The sequence below is a fragment of the Salmo salar genome, chromosome ssa22, assembly GCF_905237065.1.
Source record: "Salmo salar chromosome ssa22, Ssal_v3.1, whole genome shotgun sequence".
Lineage (NCBI taxonomy): Eukaryota > Metazoa > Chordata > Actinopteri > Salmoniformes > Salmonidae > Salmo > Salmo salar.
The window spans coordinates 42,134,286-42,157,995 of NC_059463.1; the positions used below are offsets into that span (position 1 = coordinate 42,134,286).

At 45.4% G+C, this 23,710-nt stretch overlaps 1 protein-coding gene across 2 annotated transcripts; it reads right to left on the reverse strand.

Annotated features, from left to right (window-relative positions):
• Positions 1-44: 44 nt before the first annotated feature.
• Positions 45-23,689, reverse strand: LOC106583457 (transcriptional regulator QRICH1). 2 transcript variants are annotated; one of them, XM_014167656.2, is made up of 12 exons: positions 23,568-23,689; positions 21,408-21,686; positions 21,092-21,172; positions 20,762-20,866; positions 19,714-20,649; positions 19,188-19,347; positions 18,804-18,958; positions 13,266-13,380; positions 12,864-12,972; positions 1,605-1,765; positions 1,271-1,361; positions 45-1,006 (listed from the first exon to the last, which is right to left on the reverse strand). In XM_014167656.2, the coding sequence occupies exons 2-12, from the start codon at positions 21,657-21,659 to the stop codon at positions 817-819; spliced, it is 2,355 nt and encodes a 784-aa protein (XP_014023131.2). In that variant the 5' UTR covers positions 21,660-21,686; positions 23,568-23,689; the 3' UTR covers positions 45-816. The 2 variants fall into 2 exon arrangements, with proteins under 2 accessions (XP_014023131.2, XP_014023130.2); XM_014167655.2 differs by lacking the exon at positions 23,568-23,689 and adding an exon at positions 23,036-23,351.
• Positions 23,690-23,710: the final 21 nt, after the last annotated feature.

Genomic DNA, 23,710 nt, shown 5'->3' on the forward strand with positions numbered 1-23,710 from the left:
GAGGATCTCAAGATGAGAGAAAATAGGGGGTTCAGAGATCTCACTAATTAGTAGCCTGGTTTATTACCATTACATCCGTCGTGTGAAAACTGCAACATAACCTACTGTATTGTGAACTGTTCAACATCAGAGCCAAGGCTTGACATACTTAATGCATCTCAAATCACTCACAGTACAAAAGGCATATTTGAAAACACGGGCTTTCTTTAGCCTCCAACACCACCATAATATCAATACATACAGGAGATCATAAATTCCAATATATATAAAAGAAATGTAAAAAGTGAGCAGAGGTCCTATTCAATGTCTGTAGGTTATCCTGCCATGTCTGGGACCTGAGAGCTTGGAGGAAAGAGGTCCGTGTGGTAAAAGAGGTACATGTCCATATATATATTTAGAACTGAATTAGTCCTGATATTTCACCATCTATTTCTGCCTACTTCAGTTTTATTGGGGGGCTGCAGTGGCCTACAAGAGTAGATGAGGAGCTCTGATTTGCTGAGTTGGTCAAAATCCATCGGTCTCAGTCCAGGGAAAAAAATGATGAAGTGAGGGGTTTTGGTGAAGTGGTGGGTGACACAATTGCCATTGGATGAATAAACACATGGTTCTGAACTTAAAAAAGGCCCATAAATCCACTCTGTAAACACTGTCACTCCCCCACTCCTGTGGTTGAAAGGTGTGATGGGTAGAGACCGAGGCCACTGGAGGTCCTTAGAATTAGACACTGAGTGAAGGAGGTACCACAAAGAGGAACGCTAGAGAAGGGCTGATTTCGGAGTGAAGAGTGTGCCCACTTCAGTTCCTCCTCCCGGCTCAGTGCATGTTGACCGACGACATGGCGATGGTTTCCTGGATCTCTCGCACCATGATGATGCGTGTGAGCATGTGCTCCACCTGCTCACTTGTGATTGGCTGAGTGGAGTACCATATGGGACTGTTTGGCGCCACGACAGGCTCTGGCGTCAGGTAGTACGCGTCGTTACGCCCCTTAGCACTCTGGGGACTGAGAGAGACAGGTGATTAGTTGTTGCAGGGCTCTATGCTGATATTTATTTCAAGTAGTAGATGTGCTCCTAAGTTGAAAAATGTAGGAGCACAAAAATAAACAGTTGATTTGATAATTAGAAATAACAGGGCTTCCAGTAGAAGATATTTGTGCCGTTGTGTATTTTTTTATTTAACCTTTTAACACCAAGAAAACATCACCCTGTGCAATTACATCCTCTTAGCTACTAGAAATGTACTGAGAATGGGGGGCATTACTCACCATTTGAAGAGGTAAAAGTCATACAGTTTAATGGGGCATCGCAGCGGGTTTTCAGGATCCTCAGCCTGCTCCTCATACATGTCATCAGTCACTGCATATCAAGTAACAAAGAGGTCAGAACCAGCCAGTAGTGATGGGGCTTATGGAATTCATAATGTTACCAAACTCAGCATATCATAGAGGCCCAATGAATTAGCCACAAAGGGAAAGTTTTAAATGTATGAAACACAGCTGACTAATACAAGTCACTCAGTGACTGGGTATATGGAAATCAGGTCTGACTACAATATAAGAAGATGAACTTTCCTTGACATGAAGTCAGAGAAGATCTCACCTTTCTGCCCAGCATGGTGTGTCCCCAAAGAACCATGGCCCTTCAGATAGCGGATACTGGTGCTCTTGTCCTTGGGGTTGGACGGGTTCTTCTTGGTGTGTCTCAGCACCTTGGAGAAGGCCACCTTCAAGTGCTGCTCTACTGTCGTCAGATGGAAATACCTATCGCAGATAGGTTTGTTTAATACCAAAACAAACACACACTAGGCTTGAGCAATATATCTTATATACCAAGGTTTTTTCAAATTTCGAATGGTATGACATTCAAACCCTCCCCCCAAAAAAGGTTGGGGACCCCCCTGAAGCTATGTCCCCAACACATCCTTGTGTGGATGTGTGCTACGCCACTGCTATTAACTATAAATAAATACATTCTCTCCAGCTCAGGGCTCCAGCTATGCATTTTGCTAACTTGCTAGCTGTGGCTAGATGGCGAGATCAAGCTTCTTGGTCACAGCAGAGAATCAATCCATCACGGATCAAGATCCCTGCTGTCTAATGTTTGTGTTGTGTGTGCAGCAAACTGTTAGTAGCCTTTTGAGATCATTGTATAATTATTGTATATGAGCTGGGTTGTTTGTCCTTGCAATTAGTTTATGTTCACTTGCACTTGTTAGCATTTCGCTAGAGTCCACTATGGGATTTCGCTAGTAATTATTAGCATTTGTTGGGCCCCCAACATTTGGAAAGAAATAGCACCCCGTGTGTACACCGATGGTAATACAATACACCCCGTATGGTACAGGAACGGTATGAACATCTGGATCCCTTTTCAATCCCCCCCCTCTTTCTCACACACAATCACCTCAACTAACCTGCAGAAATAAAAACAGACACTAACCTATATAATTTCAATTACCTTGTGGCTAAGAATGTACAATTGAATGACAGCACTAGAGAGAAAAAGTATGTGAGCATGTTGGTGTAGTGAGCAACCAGGAATATTGGTTTCAGAATCATGTGCCCAGATGATTGTGTGTGTGTGCTTCATTTGGTTGTTGTTTAGTACTGGTCTTTTTGCTAGCTAGGGCCATATACTTTAACCTGTTGGGGCTAGGGGGCAGTATTTGCACGGCTGGATAAAAAAATGTACCCGATTTCATCTGGTTACTAATCCTACCCAGTAACTAGAATATGCATATACTTATTATATATGGATAGAAAACACCCTACATTTTCTAAAACTGTTTGAATGGTGTCTGTGAGTATAACAGAACTCATTTGGCAGGCAAAACCCTGAGACATTTTCTGACAGGAAGTGGATACCTGATGTGTTGTATTACCTTTAAACCTATGCCATTGAAAAACACAGGGACTGAGGAATATTTTGGCACTTCCTTTTGCTTCCACTAGATGTCACCAGCCTTTACAAAGTGTTTTGAGTCTTCTGGAGGGAGATCTGACCGAACAAGAGCCATGGAACGATGATGGCCCATTAGACACCTGGCGCGCGAGTTCATGTTGGGTACCCTCGTTCCAATACGTTATAAAAGAGTATGCATTCGTCCACCTTGAATATTATTCATGTTCTGGTTAAAAAAGGCCCTAATGATTTATGCTATACAACGTTTGACATGTTTGAACGAACGTAAATATATTTTTTTCCCCTCGTTCATGAAGTGAAGTCCGGCGGGCTTAGATCATGTGCTAACAAGACGGAGATTTTTGGACATAAATGATGAGCTTTTTTGAACAAAACTACATTCGTTATGGACCTGTGATACCTGGAAGTGACATCTGATGAAGAGAATCAAAGGTAATGGATTATTTACATAGTATTTTCGATTTTAGATCTCCCCAACATGACGGCTGGTCTGTATCGCAACGCGTATTTTTCTGGGCGCAGTGCTCAGATTATTGCAAAGTGTGATTTCCCAGTAAGGTTATTTTTAAATCTGGCAAGTTGATTGCGTTCAAGAGATGTAAATCTATAATTCTTTAAATGACAATATAATATTTTACCAATGTTTTCTAATTTTAATTATTTAATTTGTGGTGCTGACTTGACTGCCGGTTATTGGAGGGAAACGATTTCCTCAACATCAATGCCATAGTAAAACGCTGTTTTTGGATATAAATATGAACTTGATAGAACTAAAAATGCATGCATTGTCTAACATAATGTCCTAGGAGTGTCATCTGATGGATATTGTAAAAGGTTAGTGCATCATTTTAGCTGGTTTTATGGTTTTGGTGACCCTGTCTTTGAATTGACAAAACATTACACACAACTCTTGTAAATGTACTGTCCTAACATACTCTAAATTTATGCTTTCGCCGTAAAACCTTTTTGAAATCGTAAAACGTGGTTAGATTAAGGAGATGTTTAACTTTCAAAGGGTGTAAAATAGTTGTATGTTTGAAAAATTTGAATTTTGACATTTATTTGGATTCAAATTTGCCGCTCTTGAAATGCACCTGCTGTTGATGGAGTGCACCACGGGTGGGACGCTTGCGTCCCACCTAGCCCATAGAGGTTAAGTGCTGCCTGTCTTCCCAGTAGCCTACTTGGCGTGTTAACGGCTGACCGATCATAACTTGCAGATGATTGTTGACACATCAACCAGGATTAAGGGGCAGGGCAATTCGTGACTGTTGTCATTTTTGTAATCAGTGGCTGTATTGGAGGGGGGAGTGCTTTCTCCTCTCCTAGGCAATCAGAAATTAGTACCGGGAGTTGTGCTCTTCACCTTTGCAAGGCAATTAGCACCTCAGTCTCCCTTGTTTTCTCAGCGGTGGTATCGTCACTAAACTAAGATCGTTGCCAAAACGGCATCCCTAGCCGCGTCCTCAGAGCATGCGCAGACCAGCTGGCTGGAGTGTTTACACACATATTCAATCTCTCCCTATCCCAGTCTGCTGTCCCCATTCGCTTCAAGATGGCAACCATTGTTCCTGTACTCAAGACAAGCAAAGGTAACTGAACTAAATGACTATCGCCCCGTAGCAATGACTTCTGTCATCATGAAGTGCTTTGAGAGACTAGTCAAGGATCATATCACCTCCACCTTACCTGACACCCTAGACCCACTCCGATTTGCGTACTGCCCCAATAGGTCCACAGACGATGCAATCGCCATCACAATGCACACTGCCCTAGCCCATCTGGACAAGAATACTGTATATTGACTACAACTCAGCATTCAACACCATAGTCCCCTTCAGGCCCTGGGTCTCAACCCCACCCTGTGCAACTGGGTCCTGGACTTCCTGACGGGCCGCCCCCAGGTGGTGAAGGTAGGAAACAACATCTCCACTTCGATGATCCTCAACACTGGGGCCCCACAAGGGTGCGTGCTCAGCCCCCTCCTGTACTCCCTGTTCACCCATGACCGCCTGACCATGCATGCCTCCAACTCAATCATCAAGTTTGCAGACGACACAACAGCAGTAGGCGTGATCACCAACAATGACGAAACAGCCTACAGGGAGGTGGTGAGGGGCCTGGGAGTGTGGTGTCAGGGAAAACAACCTCTCACTCAACATCAACAAAACAAAAGGAGATGATCGTGGACTTAAGGAAACAGCAGAGGGCGTACCCCCCTATCCACATCGCGGGGACAGCAGTGGAGAAGGGGGAAAGTTAAGTTCCTCGGGGTACATATCACAGACAAACTGAAATGGTCCACCCACACAGACAGTGTGGTGAAGAAGGCACAACAATGCCTCTTCAACCTCAGGAGGCTGAAGAAATTTCTTTAGACTAGTTGAGTATCTGGAGCATCAGCATTTGTGGGTTCGATTACAGGCTCAAAATGGCCAGAAACAAAGACCTTTCTTCTGAAACTCGTCAGTCTATTCTTGTTCTGAGAAATGAAGGCTATTCCATGCAAGAAATTGCCAAGAAACTCAAGATATCGTACAATGCTGTGTACTACTCCCTTCACAGAACGGCGCAAACTGTCTCTAACCAGAATAGAAAGAGTGGGAGGCCCCAGTGCACAACTGAGCAAGAGGACAAGTACTTTAGAGAGTCTAGTTTGAGAAACAGACGCCTCACAAGTCCTCAACTGGCAGCTTCATTAAATAGTACCTGCAAAACACCAGTCTCAACGTCAACAGTGAAGAGGTGACTCCAGGATGCTGGCCTTCTAGGCAGAGTTGCAAAGAAAAAGCCATATCTCAGACTGACCAATAAAAATATAAGTTTAAGACGGCCAAAAGAACACAGACACTGGACAGACGAACTGCCTAGAAGGCCAGCATCCTGGAGTCACCTCTTCACTGTTGACGTTGAGACTGGTGTTTTGCAGGTACTATTTAATGAAGCTGCCAGTTGAGGACTGGTGAGGCATCTGCAATCCAATATTATTTGTTGCCTAGACTTTACTGCAAATGACACTCAAGTCTTGAGAAAAAAAAACAATACACTAATATTGCAGTTAGCCATGACAGCCTTTATAATAGAACACTTGTGACCACACACACACATCTAAATATTGCACTTGGGAAAAAAACATCAAAGTAGAAACAGAATGAAACACACAGGCATTCTATTTTTGCTCTATTATGGTGGCCACTATAGTAGACATCGATCAAGTGCACAAGGCTACACGTGTGCAAAAATAACGTTCACCAAGTAAAATATTTAATTATCCCCCCTCACTCTCACACAAATTGTACTGTCAAGTTCAACACAAAAGCAATATCTTTGGGCTACAGTGCAGGTTATTACATTGTACACTTCCTGTCTGATGACATCTGTTCTACAATGTGCCAGCAGCAGAGCATGTTGGCATAATTTATCTCTTTCAGGCAGAGTACACCTGGCATACCCCTTTTATCCACTGTATTGAACAACAGAGTACACCTGGCATACCCCTTTTATCCACTGTATTGAACAAGTGAGAAAGAGGGGAAGTGTGTGGTGTTCCTTTCCCCTCTATACTGTCATCAAGCTACACTTTACTTTTTTAAACCTTTATTTAACTAGGCAAGTCAGTTAAGAACAAATTCTTATTTACAATGACGCTTACACCGGCCAAACCCGGACGACATTGGGCCAATTGTTCACCATCCTATGGGACTCCCAATCACAGCCGGGTGTGAAACAGCCTGGATTCGAACCAGGGTGTCTGTAGTGATGCCTCTAGCACCGAGATGCAGTGCCTTAGACCGCTGCACCACTCGGGAGCCACAATCCACTTGTTTAACAAGCAATGCCTCATTTTCACCTAATTCTCTCATTCTGAAAATTAACCACATATTGTAGAGGGAAAACATTAGTTCATTAGCTAAGTTAACTAGTCAACATTTCACACAGAATGCCAGGGTCCAGTAAGCAACTAATGCGTTATACGGCAAGGAGTCGTAACGTTGTACCAGTTAAGTTAATACTATAGTGAATTGGTTAGGGTAATAATGTTAGCTCATCTGATGTTGTAACTAGGGATGCACTATATATCTGTCAACATATCGGAATGTCTACTATTGTAGGGTGGTTGTTCCACTGGATATCATAAGGTGAATGCACCAATTTGTAAGTCGCTCTGGATAAGAGCGTCTGCTAAATGACGTAAATGTAAATGTAAAATGTAGTTTAACGCCAATGTGCAAAACCGATGTCAAAGCTAACGTGCATACCTATATAACGTACAGTTGAAGTCGGAAGTTTACATAGACTTAGGTTAGAGTCATTTAAATTCATTGTTCAACCACTCCACAAATTTCTTGTTAAACTATAGTTTTGGCAAGTCAGTAAGGACATCTACTTTGTGCATGACACAAGTAATTTTTCCAACAATTGTTTACAGACAGATTATTTCACTTATAATTCACTGTATCACAATTCCAGTGGGTCTGAAGTTTACATACACTAAGTTGACTGTGCCTTTAAACAGCTTGGAAAATTCCAGAAAATTATGTAATGGCTTTAGAAGTTCTGATAGGCTAATTGACATCATTTGAGTCAATTGGAGGTGTACCTGTGAATATATTTCAAGACCTACCTTCAAACTCAGGGCCTCTTTGCTTGACATCATGGGAAAATCAAAAGAAAATCAGCCAAATCCTCAGAAAAAAAGTCGTAGACCTCCACAAGTCTGGTTCATCCTTGGGAGCAATTTCTAAATGCCTGAAGGTACCACATTAATCTGTACAAACAATAGTACGCAAGTATAAACACCTTGGGACCACGCAGCCGTCATATGCCTCAGGAAGGAGACGCGTTCTGTCTCCTAGAGATGAACGTACTTTGGTGCGAAAAGTGCAAATTAATCCCATAACAGCAAAGGACCTCGTGAAGATGCTGGAGGAAACAGGTACAAAAGTATCTATATCCACAGTAAAACGAGTCCTATATTGACATAACCTGAAAGGCCGCTCAGCAAGGAAGAAGCCACTGCTCCAAAACCGCCATAAAAAAGCCAGACTACTGTTTACAACTGCACATGGGGACAAAGATCGTACTTTTTGGAGAAAAGTCCTCTGGTCAGATGAAACAATAATAGAACTGTTTGGCCATAATGACCATCATTATGTTTGGAGGAAAAAGGGGGAGGCTTGCAAGCCGAAGAATACCATCCCAACCGTGAAGCACGGGGGTGGCAGCATCATGTTGTGGGGGTGCTTTGCTGCAAGCGGGACTGGTGCACTTCACAAAATAGATGGCATCATGAGGTAGGAAAATTATGTGGATATATTGAAGCAACATCTCAAGACATCAGTCAGGAAGTTAAAGCTTGGTCGCAAATGGGTCTTCCAAATGGACGATGACCCCAACCATACTTCCAAAGTTGTGGCAAAATGGCTTAAGGACAACAAAGTCAAGGTATTGGAGTGGCCATCACAAAGCCCTGACCTCAATCCTATAGAACATTTGTGGGCAGAACTGAAAAAGCGTGTGCGAGCAAGGAGGCCTACAAACCTGACTCAGTCACACCAGCTCTGTCAGGAAGAATGGGCCAAAATTCACCCAACTTATTGTCGGAAGCTTGTGGAAGGCTACCCGAAAGGTTTGACCCAAGTTAAACAATTTAAAGGCAATGCAAACAAATACTAATTGAGTTTATGTAAACTTCTGACCCACTGGGAATGTGATGAAAGAAATGGAAGCTGAAATAAATCATTCTCTGTACTATTTATTCTGACATTTCACATTCTTAAAATAAAAGTGGTGATCCTAACTGACCTAAGACATGGAATTTTTACTAGGATTAAATGTCAGGAATTGTGAAAAACTGAGTTTAAATGTATTCGGCCTAGGTGTATGTAAACTTCTGACTTCAACTGTAGGTACATGCCGTAATGACGGCACGTAAAATTTGCGCTACACAGCATTCATAACCTAGCCCACAATGTCTGCTGTGTGGATTAAGCAGTCAAGTCGAACAGTTATTTGAAAGAGTAAAACATTTTCAGCGAGACAACTCAATAGGCTAAATCCATTAAAGCCTAGATAATGGAATTCATCGCCCTTGACAATCAACCGTTCTGTCGTGGGCGATGTTGGCTTTCGCCGACTGGTCGAGCACCGGTACACATTACCAAGTGCGGTATTTTTCAGATGCTGCCCTACCGGAGTTACACAGTAATAGCGTCACTGCTATTAGCTTCAAGACATACATACTGTAACGACCCTGGGTTTATAAGCGCGGAAATCGACTCTGCTGCACAAGCATGCTTTTGCGGCACAGTCGATAGCGCGCTGGACTTCGGGCTAGAAGGTCGAGGGTTTGAGATCTGCTCCCTGCTGTTACATTACACTGGTGTCAGAAGTGATCGGACCTTGCATCCACGACAGTGCATGTGCTTGGCCGGTGAGCGCGTTCCTGTAAGACGTAGAGTCGCAAGCTAGCGCGAGGACGCGCTCTTTGAAAGGAGGGAGTAGTGTAACGACCCTGGGTTTATAAGCGCGGAAATCGACTCTGCAGCACGAGCATGCTTTTGCGGCACAGCACGCTGGAACTTCCTGTTTGTTTCATTACAATACTATGTAACGCCGTTTGGGTCTTTGCGTGTCAAAAAAGATACAGTAGCACCGTCAGAGCTGTACAAAAAAAGTCTGCAAACAAGTAAACACGGGCCACAAACGATGTGTTTACAATACCACGTTGATAATAAACCACAATTTGTTCGACCACAACTTCTGGGGTACCTAGCTAGCACCAATACAACCAGCATGAAAACAATGACCAGTAGAAACTGCAGTCTTTTTCATTATTCTTAGCAATGATTTAGGAATCCTTGTAAGTATTAGCTAGGTTGCCACTTGTTGTTTGCCTATTGAAATTGAACTTTAGTTCATGAAAATAAATAGCTAGCCAGCTACTTAAGTAACCTTATCTTGCAAGCTGGATCTAATTCTCCATTAGCTAGCCAGAGAAATGTTGAGCAACATTAGCCAACTGATCAAGTAATTGAGTTTATTGTGTGACAATTAGCTGGCTAATAAAGTCAGACAGCTAACGATAGCTAGCTAACGTTACAGCTAGTGTTGCACCGATATGACATTTTTGGTCGATACCGATATTTCCCTTGAAAAAAAACGATACCGATAACCAACATTTAAAATATTTGCGGCCTTTTAGCATTCTAGTACATTTAAATAGGTAACACATACACATGGACGCAGCGGTCTAAGGCACGGCATCTTAGTGCAAGAGGCGTCACTACAGTCCCTGGTTTGAATCCAGGCTGTATCACAACCGGCCGTGATTGGGAGTCCCATAGGGAGGCGCACAATTGGCCCAGCGTCGTCCGGGTTTGACTGGGGTAGGCCGTCATTGTAAATAAGAATTTGTTCTTAACTGACTTGCCTAGTTAAATAAAGGTTACACACACCACACTAACCAAAAAGTTATTTTGTTGGCATTTACATACGTCTCTATTACCAGTAAAACATAATCAACACCTATTTCTTTCACTTACTTGCTGTGCTGTTTCATTGTTAATTTGTTCAGTCTCATTCTCAACCAGGATTTCTATGGAACGCCGTTTGGGTCTTTGCAATGGAAAGCCGCTTGGGTCTTTGCGTGTCAAAAAGAAAATAATGACCAGTAGATAACACTATTTGACGTGTCAAATAAGCTTGTTGACCAATCAGGACCTGAATACGGCTACACGTCACATCATTTAACGCTTTCATAAATGTAGTTATTACACATTGATTACACTATCACTTGTATTTCATGTCACAACGATTCATCAATACGTATGCTATGATGCTGGTAAAGTTGTCTCGCGCACCTACAGTGCTGGTCATAAAAAATAAAAGCTAGCTAGCTCAGGGATGCAAACAATGTTCTTCCCCAAAAACATAGCAAAACGACATCTGTTTCAGTAGCTATAGTTAGCTAGCTACCTATATAGCTAGGTGTCATCATCTAAAATAACCCTAATTTATAAGAGTTTGTATTTGATTAATGGTGGTCGGACACATCTATGTGAAGCTAGCCACAATAAGGATTAGCCACAATAGTGGACTTTGCGCTTAGCCTTCAAAACAAAAGTACGGAATAATTCTACTATTTGTATTCATTTGCATCACTGTTAATGACATACTTTTATTTTGAAGGCAAATCGCAAATTCCACTATTGTGCCTAATCCTTATTGTGGCTAGCTTCACAACACATAACCCTGTCCGGTCGAGCCTCACTAGCCAAATGAAGCTAGCTGACTGCTTATAACGTTAGCTTTGGGCAACAGGGTTAACAATGCTAACAATACTAGTACTTGTTCCACCACACTTTGTCCCTTACCTCAAACTTTCCAAATGTCAGTTGTTTTTTGGTTACAGCTCATGAAGTACGCTTCATCACCTTCTCACCCGTCTCCGTGGTCATGCTTTTCATTTTGGTTTCAAAATGGCAAAATTCGCCTTAAGGTGACTAGTTTGCATCCCTGCGGCATCCCTTCTTTCTTTCCAAAACACATGAGCGTGTTGCCTCTGACCAACTCTCTCAGAATGATCTTATTGACCCTAACCAGTCAGGCTTCAAGACAGGTCTATTAACCGAGATTGCTCTTCTGTGTCACAGAGTCTTTCTGCCCTGCCAAAGCTGACTCTCTCTCCTCTGTCAGCATCCTCCTAGATCTTTTCCGCTGCCTTTGACACGGTGAACCATCAGATCCTCCTCTCCATCCTCTCAGGGCTGGGTGTCTCAGGCTCTGCACACTCTTGGATTGCATCCTACCTGGCACGCCGCTCCTACCAGGTGACATGGAGAGGAACTGTGTCTGCACCACGTACTCTCACTACTGGTGTCCCCCAGGGCTCGGTTCTAGGCCCTCTCCTCTCTATACACCAAGTCACTCGGCTCTGTCATATCCTCAAATGGTCTCTCCCATCATTGCTATGCGGATGACACTACTTTTCTCCTTCCCCCCCTTCTGACACCCAGGTGGCGACACGCATTTCTGTGTGCCTGACAGATATCTCAGCTTGGATGTCGGCCCACGACAAGGTCAACCTCGACAAGACAGATGCTCTTTCCCACAGGGAAGGCCAAGACCTCTCCATCACAGTTGACAACGCCACGGTGTCCTCCTCTCAGAGTTCAAAGAACCTTGGCGTGACCCTAAACACGCCATTCTCTACAAACATCAAAGCAGTGACCCACTCCTGCATATTCTACAACATCTATAGAGTAAAACCCTACCTCACACAGGAAGTGGCGCAGGTCCTAATCCAGGCACTTGTCATCTCCCATTCGTATTGTGCCGCTAGAGGTGAAATTCTTGGACCGGCGCAAGACGGACGAAAGCGAAAGCATTTGCCAAGAATGTTTTCATTAATCAACTTGTTGATGGCTGGCCTCCACGCTTGTGCCATCAAACCCATGCAACTTATCCAGAATGCTGCAGCCCGCCTGGTGTTCAACCTTCCCAAGTTCTCCCATGTTACCCCGCTCCTCCGCACACTCCACTGGCTTCCAGTCGAAGCTCACATCCACTACAAGACCATGGTACTTGCCTATAGAGCAGCAAGAGGAACTGCCCCTCCCTACAATCCCAACCCAAGCACTCCATTCTGCCACCTCTGGTCTCTAGGCCCTCCAAGCTCATCTCTGTTCTGACACTCCAATCGTGGAACCAACCCTCGCACCCCCTCCTGACCTTTCTTGAACTAACACTTGCACTTTACTTTCTTTCCCCCTACTAGCTCTGACTTTGCTGATAGTAAGTATATTTGACCTCAGAAGCTATGACTGTGATATGTAGTTGTCCGACCTAGCAATCTTAAGATGAATGCACTAACTGTAAATCGCTGTGGATAAGAGCTTCTGGTTGATGACTAAAATGTAAGTGTGTGAGACTCACTTAGTGTTGAAGAACATGAGTGTGGTAAGCAGCGTGGCTGGTGAATGGGCTCCTAGTTGTTTACACTCCCACAGCATCTCCTCTGTCACGTGACTGGGAATGATGTACCCTGGGAGGAGAGAGCAGCCAATCACAATACACTCTCCTCTAATGAGACCACTGCCCAAAGCACATGAACTGTATTCTGCACAGAAATGAACTCAGGTATGGAAGTCACGAAAATACACAACAGAATTGTGAGTTTCTCTTGCACTTAACAAAAAGATATCAGACTGTTCACAGAACAATCAATGTTCCAAAGTGCTTTGACAGTTCCACTCTAAGGCCTTCAGCAGGCTTTTACCTGTACTCTCTCTTGCACTTACACACAGAAACACAAAAGTCAAACGCTGTGGCTCTTACCTAGTGGATGGATGCTGGGCCTCCACTCATCCAGGGCTTTATGTAACCACTGGGAGAAGCGTGTGTAGTACTGGTCAGAGAAGATATCATCCACCCGTCCGTTTTCAAAGAGGTACTGCCAGCAGAAATACAACCTCTATCAACTGTAATACATTTCAGTCAGTATCTTGTACCATGTGTGTTTGTGGTATGATGATATGTCAGTGACAGGGCAGGTGGGGCAACGCACCACTGTTATTTTGGCATTAATACATGTCACATATCAGTTTGCAAACAATGTAAAAAATTATAATAATCAGTTAATAAAGCCGCATACAAACATTCTCTTTTTTGCGGAAGGCAGCTCCAAAATGCAGGCGTTTCAGCCGAGCTCAGTGCTTTCTCTGGTGGTGGGGCAGCCAGTGGAAAATATGGAGTGTTGAGCCATGATTGGCTAAGTTTTCTGTCACTCATGGGGACACTACGTCACCGCAAAATCTACGGGAGAGCTCAAACATGCAAACCCCTTGGGTGCTGCCATTGAGTTACATTAGAAGTGCCCATCCAAGAAGGCTCAAGGTCATTGGCTACAGATAAAATGACGTAAAATCACGTTATATGTACCATAGCTTTAATCGGACTGATCACGTCAACATCATACTTTCAAAATCTTAGCTACAAAGCATTATCATTAATCAAGTCGACAATCTACTGGCAAATCCTGTTTAAGCTTTGTCACGTGAAGAGAAATTGACAAAACATATCGGTGCTCATCAGCCATTAGATAAACATTATAGGTCACAAATTCAACAATGAATGGTTTGGAAGGAATCAATGGCCTACTGCAAGCATTGCAAAGCAATCACTAGCCTGTTATTCAGTGGAGTGGGTGTGTGGTCCAAGTCTGAGTTTAAGGGTCTGTTCTCCAAGCTTAAAAAGGATAAACATTAAACATTGGCCATGCTGTCAATCCAGCATGACTTCTACCGCGTTCGAAGCAACTGGAAACTCGGAAATCTCAGACTTCAGGGAGTTCAAGACAACTGGGGACTCTGAAAGAAACAAGCTCTGACTGGGAAAATAAGTTTTGAACGCTTGTCAAACTTGGGAACTCAAGCCTCTTTCTAAAACTCAGACCTGAAGATCACGGACGTCATGATACGACCTTGTTCCCCCCCCAAGAGTTCCCAGTTGTCTTGAAAGCACCACAAATCCAGAGAATGCCAGACTTTGATGACAAAATTTGCCACCAAGAACCACTGCGCCACCTTCCTGTTCAAGTGAGCACAGTACAACAAGGTGAGTCCAAACATGTATTGTATGCTATGCATAAATTATGTAATATGCCAGGGAGATATGTATACTGTAGCTAAGAAAGTAATACTAAATGTATGTTGTGCAGTAAGCTGTTAATAGCCTATGTGACTAATAATTTGGTCTCTTTCCCCCTCATTACTTAGCCTACTATTCTGACTTGGTAGTGCACATTTAGCCTATAATCTGTTTTAGAGAAATGTCATCATTGGATATTGTAAGAGCTTTTATTGTCTGCTTATATGCCCCCTTTATTTATCCTACGGTTCTGACTTGGTGTACAGGGAGAATACTGTAAGAACGGCCCATGTTCTGAATTCTGTCGCAATACATTTTAAAAGTGCTGAACAAATGGTTATATTTGTTAACTCGAAATGACACAACGACAAGGTTCCAGTTTAACAAAGTTTACTATACTGTATGAACACACTACAAGGTAGCCATTACACTCACGGCTAGGTCCATCCACGAACTAACTTCCTGCGCAGCCGCACTCTTGACTGAGTGATAGCCCCGTAATAACAGAAATATAGGGATACTTAAAACATGAACTTAACAATATTGACTACGTCCATCCTAGCTCGCTCATTAATGTCTTAATCAAAATTACGGATTGCTTCGTATCAGCTCGTTATCCCCTTATGCCATAGTTTGTACATTTCAATTGTCAGTAGAAACCACATTTGTTTAAGCAAGTCAGCCATGTTTTTTTAAGGCAGTAAATGAGGCTGAATCAACTGTTTTGTTGCCAGACAAGGCTTCGCTGATAGCCAGGTGTAGCAGTGGTAAGGTGTTGGGACTGCTGTTGGGACTCTGCTGTTGGGACAGCTTTATGTAGTCCCTAACAGTTTGTGCACACCGTTTGTCACTGTTATAGTGCAATTAATGTATTGTCTAGTGTTGTGTAGTGGCTTTGTTGGCATTCATCAACAACAAAAAATGTTATGTTTGCCCCACCAAGATTTACATGACACTGGTCATGTGGTATCTCTTTTGGAAGAAGCTAGCTAGCTAACGAAGAACAACAAAGAATATCTAGTTAACAGAAGAAAAGAAAGAGAAAATCAGGACAGAAGAAAAAGGATATCAAAGTGAAACAGTTCTCTAAAGACACGAGACAATAATACAAGAAACAACACTTCTGTAGCTTGTCAACTATGTGTCTGTCTATCCCTGTTCTCTCCTCTCTGCACAGGCCATACAAACGCTTCACACCGCGTGGCCGCTGCCACTCCAACCTGGTGGTCCCAGCGCGCACGACCCACGTGGAGTTCCAGGTCTCCGGCAGCCTCTGGAACTGCCGGTCTGCAGCCAACAAGGCTGAGTTCATCTCAGCCTATGCTACCCTCCAGTCCCTAGACTTCCTGGCGCTGACGGAAACATGGATTACCACAGATAACACTGCTACTCCTACTGCTCTCTCTTCGTCTGCCCACGTGTTCTCGCATACCCCTAGAGCATCGAGCCAGCGGGGTGGTGGCACTGGAATCCTCATCTCTCCCAAGTGGACATTCTCTCTTTCTCCCCTGACCCATCTGTCTATCTCCTCATTTGAATTCCATGCTGTCACAGTTACCAGCCCTTTCAAGCTTAACATCCTTATCATTTATCGCCCTCCAGGTTCCCTTGGAGAGTTCATCAATGAGCTTGACGCCTTGATAAGTTCCTTTCCTGAGGATGGCTCACCTCACAGTTCTGGGTGACTTTAACCTCCCCACGTCTACCTTTGACTCATTCCTCTCTGCCTCCTTCTTTCCACTCCTCTCCTCTTTTGACCTCACCCTCTCACCTTCCCCCCCTACTCACAAGGCAGGCAATACGCTTGACTTCATCTTTACTAGATGCTGTTCTTCCACTAATCTCATTGCAACTCCCCTCCAAATCTCCGACCACTACCTTGTATCCTTTTCCCTCTTGCTCTCATCCAACACTTCTCACTCTGCCCCTACTCGGATGGTATTGCGCCGTCCCAACCTTCGCTCTCTCTCTCCCGCTACTCTCTCCTCTTCCATCCTATCATCTCTTCCCTCTGCTCAAACCTTCTCCAACCTATCTCCTGATTCTGCCTCCTCAACCCTCCTCTCCTCCCTTTCTGCATCCTTTGATTTTCTCTGTCCCCTATCCTCCAGGCCGGCTTGGTCCTCCCCTCCTGCTCCGTGGCTCGACGACTCACTACGAGCTCACAGAACAGGGCTCCGGGCAGCCGAGCGGAAATGGAGGAAAACTCGCCTCCCTGCGGACCTGGCATCCTTTCACTCACTCCTCTCTACATTCTCCTCTTCTGTCTCTGCTGCTAAAGCCACTTTCTACCACTCTAAATTCCAAGCATCTGCCTCTAACCCTAGGAAGCTCTTTGCTACCTTCTCCTCCCTCCTGAATCCTCCTCCCCCTCCCCCCTCCTCCCTCTCTGCGGATGACTTCGTCAACCATTTTGAAAAGAAGGTTGACGATATCCGATCCTCGTTTGCTAAGTCAAACGACACCGCTGGTCCTGCTCACACTGCCCTACCCTGTGCTTTGACCTCTTTCTCCCCTCTCTCTCCAGATGAAATCGCGCGTCTTGTGACGGCCCGGCCGCCCAACAACCTGCCCACTTGACCCTATCCCCTCCTCTCTTCTCCAGACCATTTCCGGAGACCTTCTCCCCTTCCTCACCTCGCTCATCAACTCATCCTTGACCGCTGGCTACGTCCCTTCCATCTTCAAGAGAGCGAGAGTTGCACCCCTTCTGAAAAAACCTACACTCGATCCCTCCGATGTCAACAACTACAGACCAGTATCCCTTCTTTCTTTTCTCTCCAAAACTCTTGAACGTGCCGTCCTTGGCCAGCTCTCCTGCTATCTCTCTCAGAATGACCTTCTTGATCCTAATCAGTCAGGTTTCAAGACTGGGCATTCAACTGAGACTCCTCTTCTCTGTGTCACGGAGGCTCTCCGCACTGCTAAAGCTAACTCTCTCTCCTCTGCTCTCATCCTTCTAGACCTATCTGCTGCCTTTGATACTGTGAACCATCAGATCCTCCTCTCCACCCTCTCCGAGTTGGGCATCTCCGGCGCGGCCCACGCGTCCTACCTGACAGGTCGCTCCTACCAGGTGGCGTGGCGAGAATCTGTCTCCGCACCATGCGCTCTCACCACTGGTGTCCCCCAGGGCTCTGTTCTAGGCCCTCTTCTATTCTCGCTATACACCAAGTCACTTGGCTCTGTCATATCCTCACATGGTCTCTCCTATCATTGCTATGCAGACGACACACAATTAATCTTCTCCTTTCCCCTTTCTGATAACCAGGCGGCGAATCGCATCTCTGCATGTCTGTCAGACATATCAGTGTGGATGACGGATGACCAGCTCAAGCTGAACCTCGGCAAGACGGAGCTGCTCTTCCTCCCGGGGAAGGACTGCCCGTTTCATGATCTCGCCATCACGGTTGACAACTCCCTTGTGTCCTCCTCCCAGAGTGCTAAGAACCTTGGCGTGATCCTGGACAACACCCTGTCGTTCTCCACTAACATCAAGGCGGTGACCCGATCATGTAGGTTCATGCTCTACAACATTCGCAGAGTACGACCCTGCCTCACACAGGAAGCGGCGCAGGTCCTAATCCAGGCACTTGTCATCTCCCGTCTGGATTACTGCAACTCGCTGTTGGCTGGGCTCCCTGCCTGTGCCATTAAACCCCTACAACTCATCCAGAACGCCGCAGCCCGTCTGGTGTTCAACCTTCCCAAGTTCTCTCACGTCACCCTGCTCCTCCGCTCTCTCCACTGGCTTCCAGTTGAAGCTCGCATCCGCTACAAGACCATGGTGATTGCCTACGGAGCTGTGAAGGGAACGGCACCTCCATACCTTCAGGCTCTGATCAGGCCCTACACCCAAACAAGGGCACTGCGTTCATCCACCACTGGCCTGCTGGCCCCCCTACCTCTGAGGAAGCACAGTTCCCGCTCAGCCCAGTCAAAACTGTTCGCTGCTCTGGCACCCCAATGGTGGAACAAGCTCCCTCACGACGCCAGGACAGCGGAGTCAATCACCACCTTCCGGAGACACCTGAAACCCCACCTCTTTAAGGAATACCTAGGATAGAATAAAGTAATCCTTCTAACCCCCCCCTTAAAATATTTAGATGCACTATTGTAAAGTGGTTGTTCCACTGGATATCATAAGGTGAACACACCATTTTGTAAGTCGCTCTGGATAAGAGCATCTGCTAAATGACTTAAATGTAAATGTAAATGTATGCATACCTTCTGTATACACAGGAAGATGTAGTAGAGGGCATCAGGCTCAAAACGTTCTCCCTCCAGCCCCTGGGCCTCCTGAGTCATGAGAGCCAGAGCCACGTTGAGCTCAGCCACCGCACTCGACACCAGGTCCTCCTGGAAGCGCAGGGCCTGCCGACCTGCACAAAGAGAGAGAAAATAAATATGGTAATTTAGAGAACACTTTTATCCAAACTCTGACTAATAGAACATTCAGTGACATATTCAGAATTAAGAACCTACAAACCTACAAGAGAAAGACAGAGAGATGCAGGAGAAAGAGAGAGACGGGAAGGGAGGAGAGAGTGTAAGAAAAGTTCACATACTTGGCGAGGGCAATTTAATGAGTGGGAGTGTGTTAAAACTCACGTCCAATGGGCGCCAGCTTGTTCTGCTCGTCCTTGTCCAGCTCTGCGTTCTTGCGCTGGACCCAGAGGCGCCACACATCCAGGCCCTCCTCAGGCTTCAGGGAGATGGGCATCAGTAGCTCCTGGGGGGCCTCCACCTGGGACTCTGACTCCACGTGACCCTGCAGGGGGACACATTAGAAGTGAAATGTTAAAAAAGAAACATGCACACTACATGCTTTGCTCATTTGTGGTGCAGGGAATTACATATTTCCTAAAATGCTTTCAAGGGGAAAAAGACAGCACAGGGGACATAAAACTGGAGACAGGGGACAGGTGTTCATTAATTGAAACAATCATATCCTGCTTACCTGGGGGAGAGTACTGACTTAATCCACAACATAATCTAACAGTCCAACATGTTAACTATTGATTAATCCAGCATATGTCATAAAGCAAAAATCTACATTAATGTTGTGGAAAACCTTGAAATCGAAGGCAAGGACAAAGTCAGGGTCTAACCCAAGGGGTGAAGGTCCTGTTCTGACCTGTAGGTGGAGCTCCTGGTGTTCCTGCTGCTGCTGGGGGTCCCAGATGTGAAGCTGCTGTGTACTATTGTAAGCCCCGCCCACCGTCTGCACCACCACAGGGCAGTGAATGTTCCCGTTCATGAACTGCGTTGGGAACAGCGTCTGCACCACTTCTTCATTCGTCGTCCCGGACACCGACACCGTGCCACCCGACTGGACGGACAAGGCACCCGACGACGAGGAGTGGGCCACTCCATTGTCCTTGTTGTCGTGGTGACTGGAGGACACCTGCATTGTGCTGTAGGCCTCCTGGGGAATAGCAATATGATGCACGCCCCCTTGCTGTCCCCCAGAGTATACAGGGATGGTCCAGGTCTCCCCGGCAGGGCCTGTGATGGTACCTGTGGTGCTGTACAGGTGGGTGCTGTCCACAGTGAGCAGGTCTGGCCGGATGGACAAGTACTGCTGCTGCTGCCCCTGCCCTTGGGGGAGGGCCAGAACCACCTGCTGGCCCTGCTGGCTCTGAGGGAGGGCATAGGACACCTGGATGGGGACATCCATCTTGCGCTTCTTGGCAGGTTGGAGGACGCCAGCTCTCCTCTCTGCCTCTCGGGGAGAGCCCTGCTGCTGCTGAGGAGACATGGCCTCCACCGTCTGGATCTGGATCTGCTGGCCTCCCTGTAGTTGAATTTGTTGACCGCCTGGTAGCTGGATGTGCTGGATTTGTTGCCCACCTTGTAGTTGGATTTGTTGACCGCCCGGCAGCTGGATTTGTTGACCGCCCGGCAGCTGGATTTGTTGACCCCCTTGAAGTTGGATATGTTGACCACCCTGTAAGTCCCCTTGAAGCTGGATGTGTTGACCTCCTTGGAGCTGAATTTGCTGACCCCCTTGTAGTTGAATATGTTGGATTTGTTGACCGCCTGACACTGCTGCCACCAACTGGGCCTGGATCTGAACGAGACAGAACAAACACCTGAGCATGGTGTATACACTTACTGGGTGAGGAGAGGACATGGATGGGGTGGGTGTGTATTTAATAATGCAGCGTGGTGTGTGTGTGCACCTGTTGGTGCTGCTCCTCTGTGAGTTCTCCTTGCTGGACCAGCTGCGCTGCTGTGGGGATGCCCTGGAGGTCCACCGTCTGGTCCTGCTGCCCCTGGATCTGCACCTGATCACAGAGAACGAGAATGCACAGTGCACCACCATCCATCACATGCCACATGTCTGAGGGTGGTGGGGTTCTGTGTTTCCCTGACCACTGTATTTTCATTTGAACATTTTGGTTACAGGCCCTGGATGTCAATAAGGAGGCCTATCGGTACAGTCTGGAGAATAATTGAGTGGAAACACTGCTTATGGTGTAATAGGTAGGGTGATTGAGGGAAGGTCTCACCTGTACTTGTATCAGCTGTTCAGATCCCTGGTGCACACCAGCAGCCATCTGGGGTGAGATCTGTGCAGAGGTCACCTGCACCTGTTAATCCACAGGAGAATGAATCAATCGCAGAGCAAAAGTAGCAATGATAGTGACAATAAGATAGGTGCTGCCAGTGTTGAAGGATGAGTTGGGCTTTACTCTCAATTTGGTCAATTGATCTGTTCTTTAATGTATATAGACTAGATAAGGGCAAAGGGCACTCGGCAGCCTGAGGTGTATTCAAAAGAACTGAACTACTGAAGGAACCACGTAAGGAGGTCTCTCCTCTTACCGGACAGGCCAGCTCCAGCAGTGAGCCAGCTACCTCTGTGCTGTCTGTGTAGACACAGTTGCCCCCCTGCTGGTAAACCATGGTGGTGGTAGTGGCGGTGTCGCCCTGCTGTCTGAAGTCCTGCAGCGTCTCAGGGCCCTTGTTGGCCAGGGACTCCAGGAACTCCTTCATACGGTGCTGGGGCACGCTGCGGGCCTTCTGACGCACATATTCGTCAAATGAGACCACACCGCTCTCTACGGGTTCATTCATGACAATTCACTCTGCCCTCCACGGCACCTGGTGGAGAAAGAAAGGACATAGTTAACACACCTGTCCAGCATCACAGGTCAAGAACTGGGCAGCAATATCACATCCTTAAACTCTGGTTTCAATAGACTGCAGCCACAGTCACCAATACAACCTCACACACTTCAGTGCCACGTTCAGTAGCCTCGAACATGAACAGGTTCCAAAATGTTCTGTCCGGCTGAACGAGCCCCAGTATCTATTAGACATTTAAAGGCCCAGGTAAACAACTGTTTGCATAGAGAGAAGTGGTAATGGTATCTTTTTGAAGGCACTAACTTCACCATGGAGATAAATGCTGAAAATAAGGTCTGGTAAATAGATGCGTTTTATTCTATGAGATCATCTTAAATCAGCTAACGCCACTTTGTGGATTCTGATGCATTTATGTAATACTTGTTTGTTTTTTTAAAGCTCATAAATGCCATGTTAACTGACTGATTATCTCATAGAACAAAATGTATAAGAACAAAATGTATAAGCCTGCGTTAACCTCAGACCTTATTGTGGGGGTTTATTCCAAAACCCTATTAATTCCCAATTCATTTTCCCCATAGGGATTGCTAAACGAACCAAAGGTGACTAATTTCCGGGTTTTAGGACTACAAACCGGCGAGCACTATTAGAGGGGGAAGTGAGGCCAATTGGGGCAAAGTGCACTGGCAAACCCCTTTCTATGATTAACTTTGAACCAATTATTCCGCCATCTGAACAACTGGCACTATGTTATGTATACTGCATTAGGCCGTTGTGGTATACATTATATGTCTTTGAAAAAATATGATAGTATTAATATTATTATGATGCTAAGATTTGCTTGCTAGCTACATTTACTACAAGGGCAGTGTAAAGCGCCACCAGCCTCTGTGCATCCTTAGCCATCTATCACATGATTGCTTTTGCTTATGTTAATTATATTCATGTTGCCTAGTTTAACTACTCAAATCCCACAATCTGAATGAAGTTAACATTTGAAAAAGAATAGTGTATTTGAGTGATGAATATACGTGCAACTTCTGCAAAGCATTCTACAACAATACCTAGCTAACTAGTTGCTAACGTTTTCTGGCTAGCTAACTAGCTAGCAGTACATCTTCCCATGCTACCTTAAATAAAAACCAAAACCCCTCGGTTCGGCCAAGGCACGGCGTTCAAAAGTAACTCGATAAACCCCAAGTCATTTGCTTTCCACATGCCATTTGTTAGTATTCATTGTATAGCAGGCAATGAATTGCAAGAATTGAAATTTAACAGCTAGCTAGCCAACTAAACAATATCACAATTAGCTAACTAGCTTGCTAGCCAGCTACGTGACGTGTGCTTATTTCTGAGATATTTACCCTCGTTTCGAATAGAACAATGTGGGAAAATCCACACGAAGAATTTGGCTCGCGTACAAGTTTATCCAATACAATTCCGAGCGTTTGTGGAGAATGTGTGTCTAACTGTAAAATGTTACTGTTAAGAGAACATTATTTAATCGATGCATAGAAAACTACGGAAGTAGGCCCGGTGGAACAACGTGAATCCCGGACTGCTGACAAGCAACGGCCGCATCAGACATGGCGAGGAGTCGGAGGTCCTTTACCGCAAATTCCACTTGTAAAGGCGAGGCAACAACCATATACCGTCATTGACAACAACACATTTCATTTTTACGGGAACGAGCATGGCGTGCACCCGAGAGACCAGGGGACCCCAGATTGGTGCCAGGCCAGCCAACTATGTTCTTATTTCACGAAATACATATGACGGTAAAGGTTCGTATTTCAATTAAATAAATATGTCAGACACTGATAAGATTAAACTATTTGTGTCTATACAGTCAATGAGTGTGTTGTGATAATGCATTGTAAATATAGTTGGACATGCCTTGTAAATATTCAAACTATTAATTCTCTGCATTTTCTGTAGATTTGGACGGCGGATACCCCCGCAGCACCTGATTTCGAGTCCAGCTCGCCCCCGCGTCCACATGTATCGTGCGCATGTACGCGATCAGGACTCCAAGGTGC

Bases quoted from the DNA above. Each gene is read 5' to 3' on its own strand.
- LOC106583457 (XM_014167656.2), bottom strand. From the start codon at position 21,659: ATGAATGAACCCGTAGAGAGCGGTGTGGTCTCATTTGACGAATATGTG. The intron at 13,381-18,803 runs GTATGCATACAT...TTCTGCTGGCAG, and splicing joins TCTTCCTGTGTATACAGAAG to TACCTCTTTGAAAACGGACG. The intron at 1,007-1,270 runs GTGAGTAATGCC...TGTCTCTCTCAG, and splicing joins GACTTTTACCTCTTCAAATG to TCCCCAGAGTGCTAAGGGGC.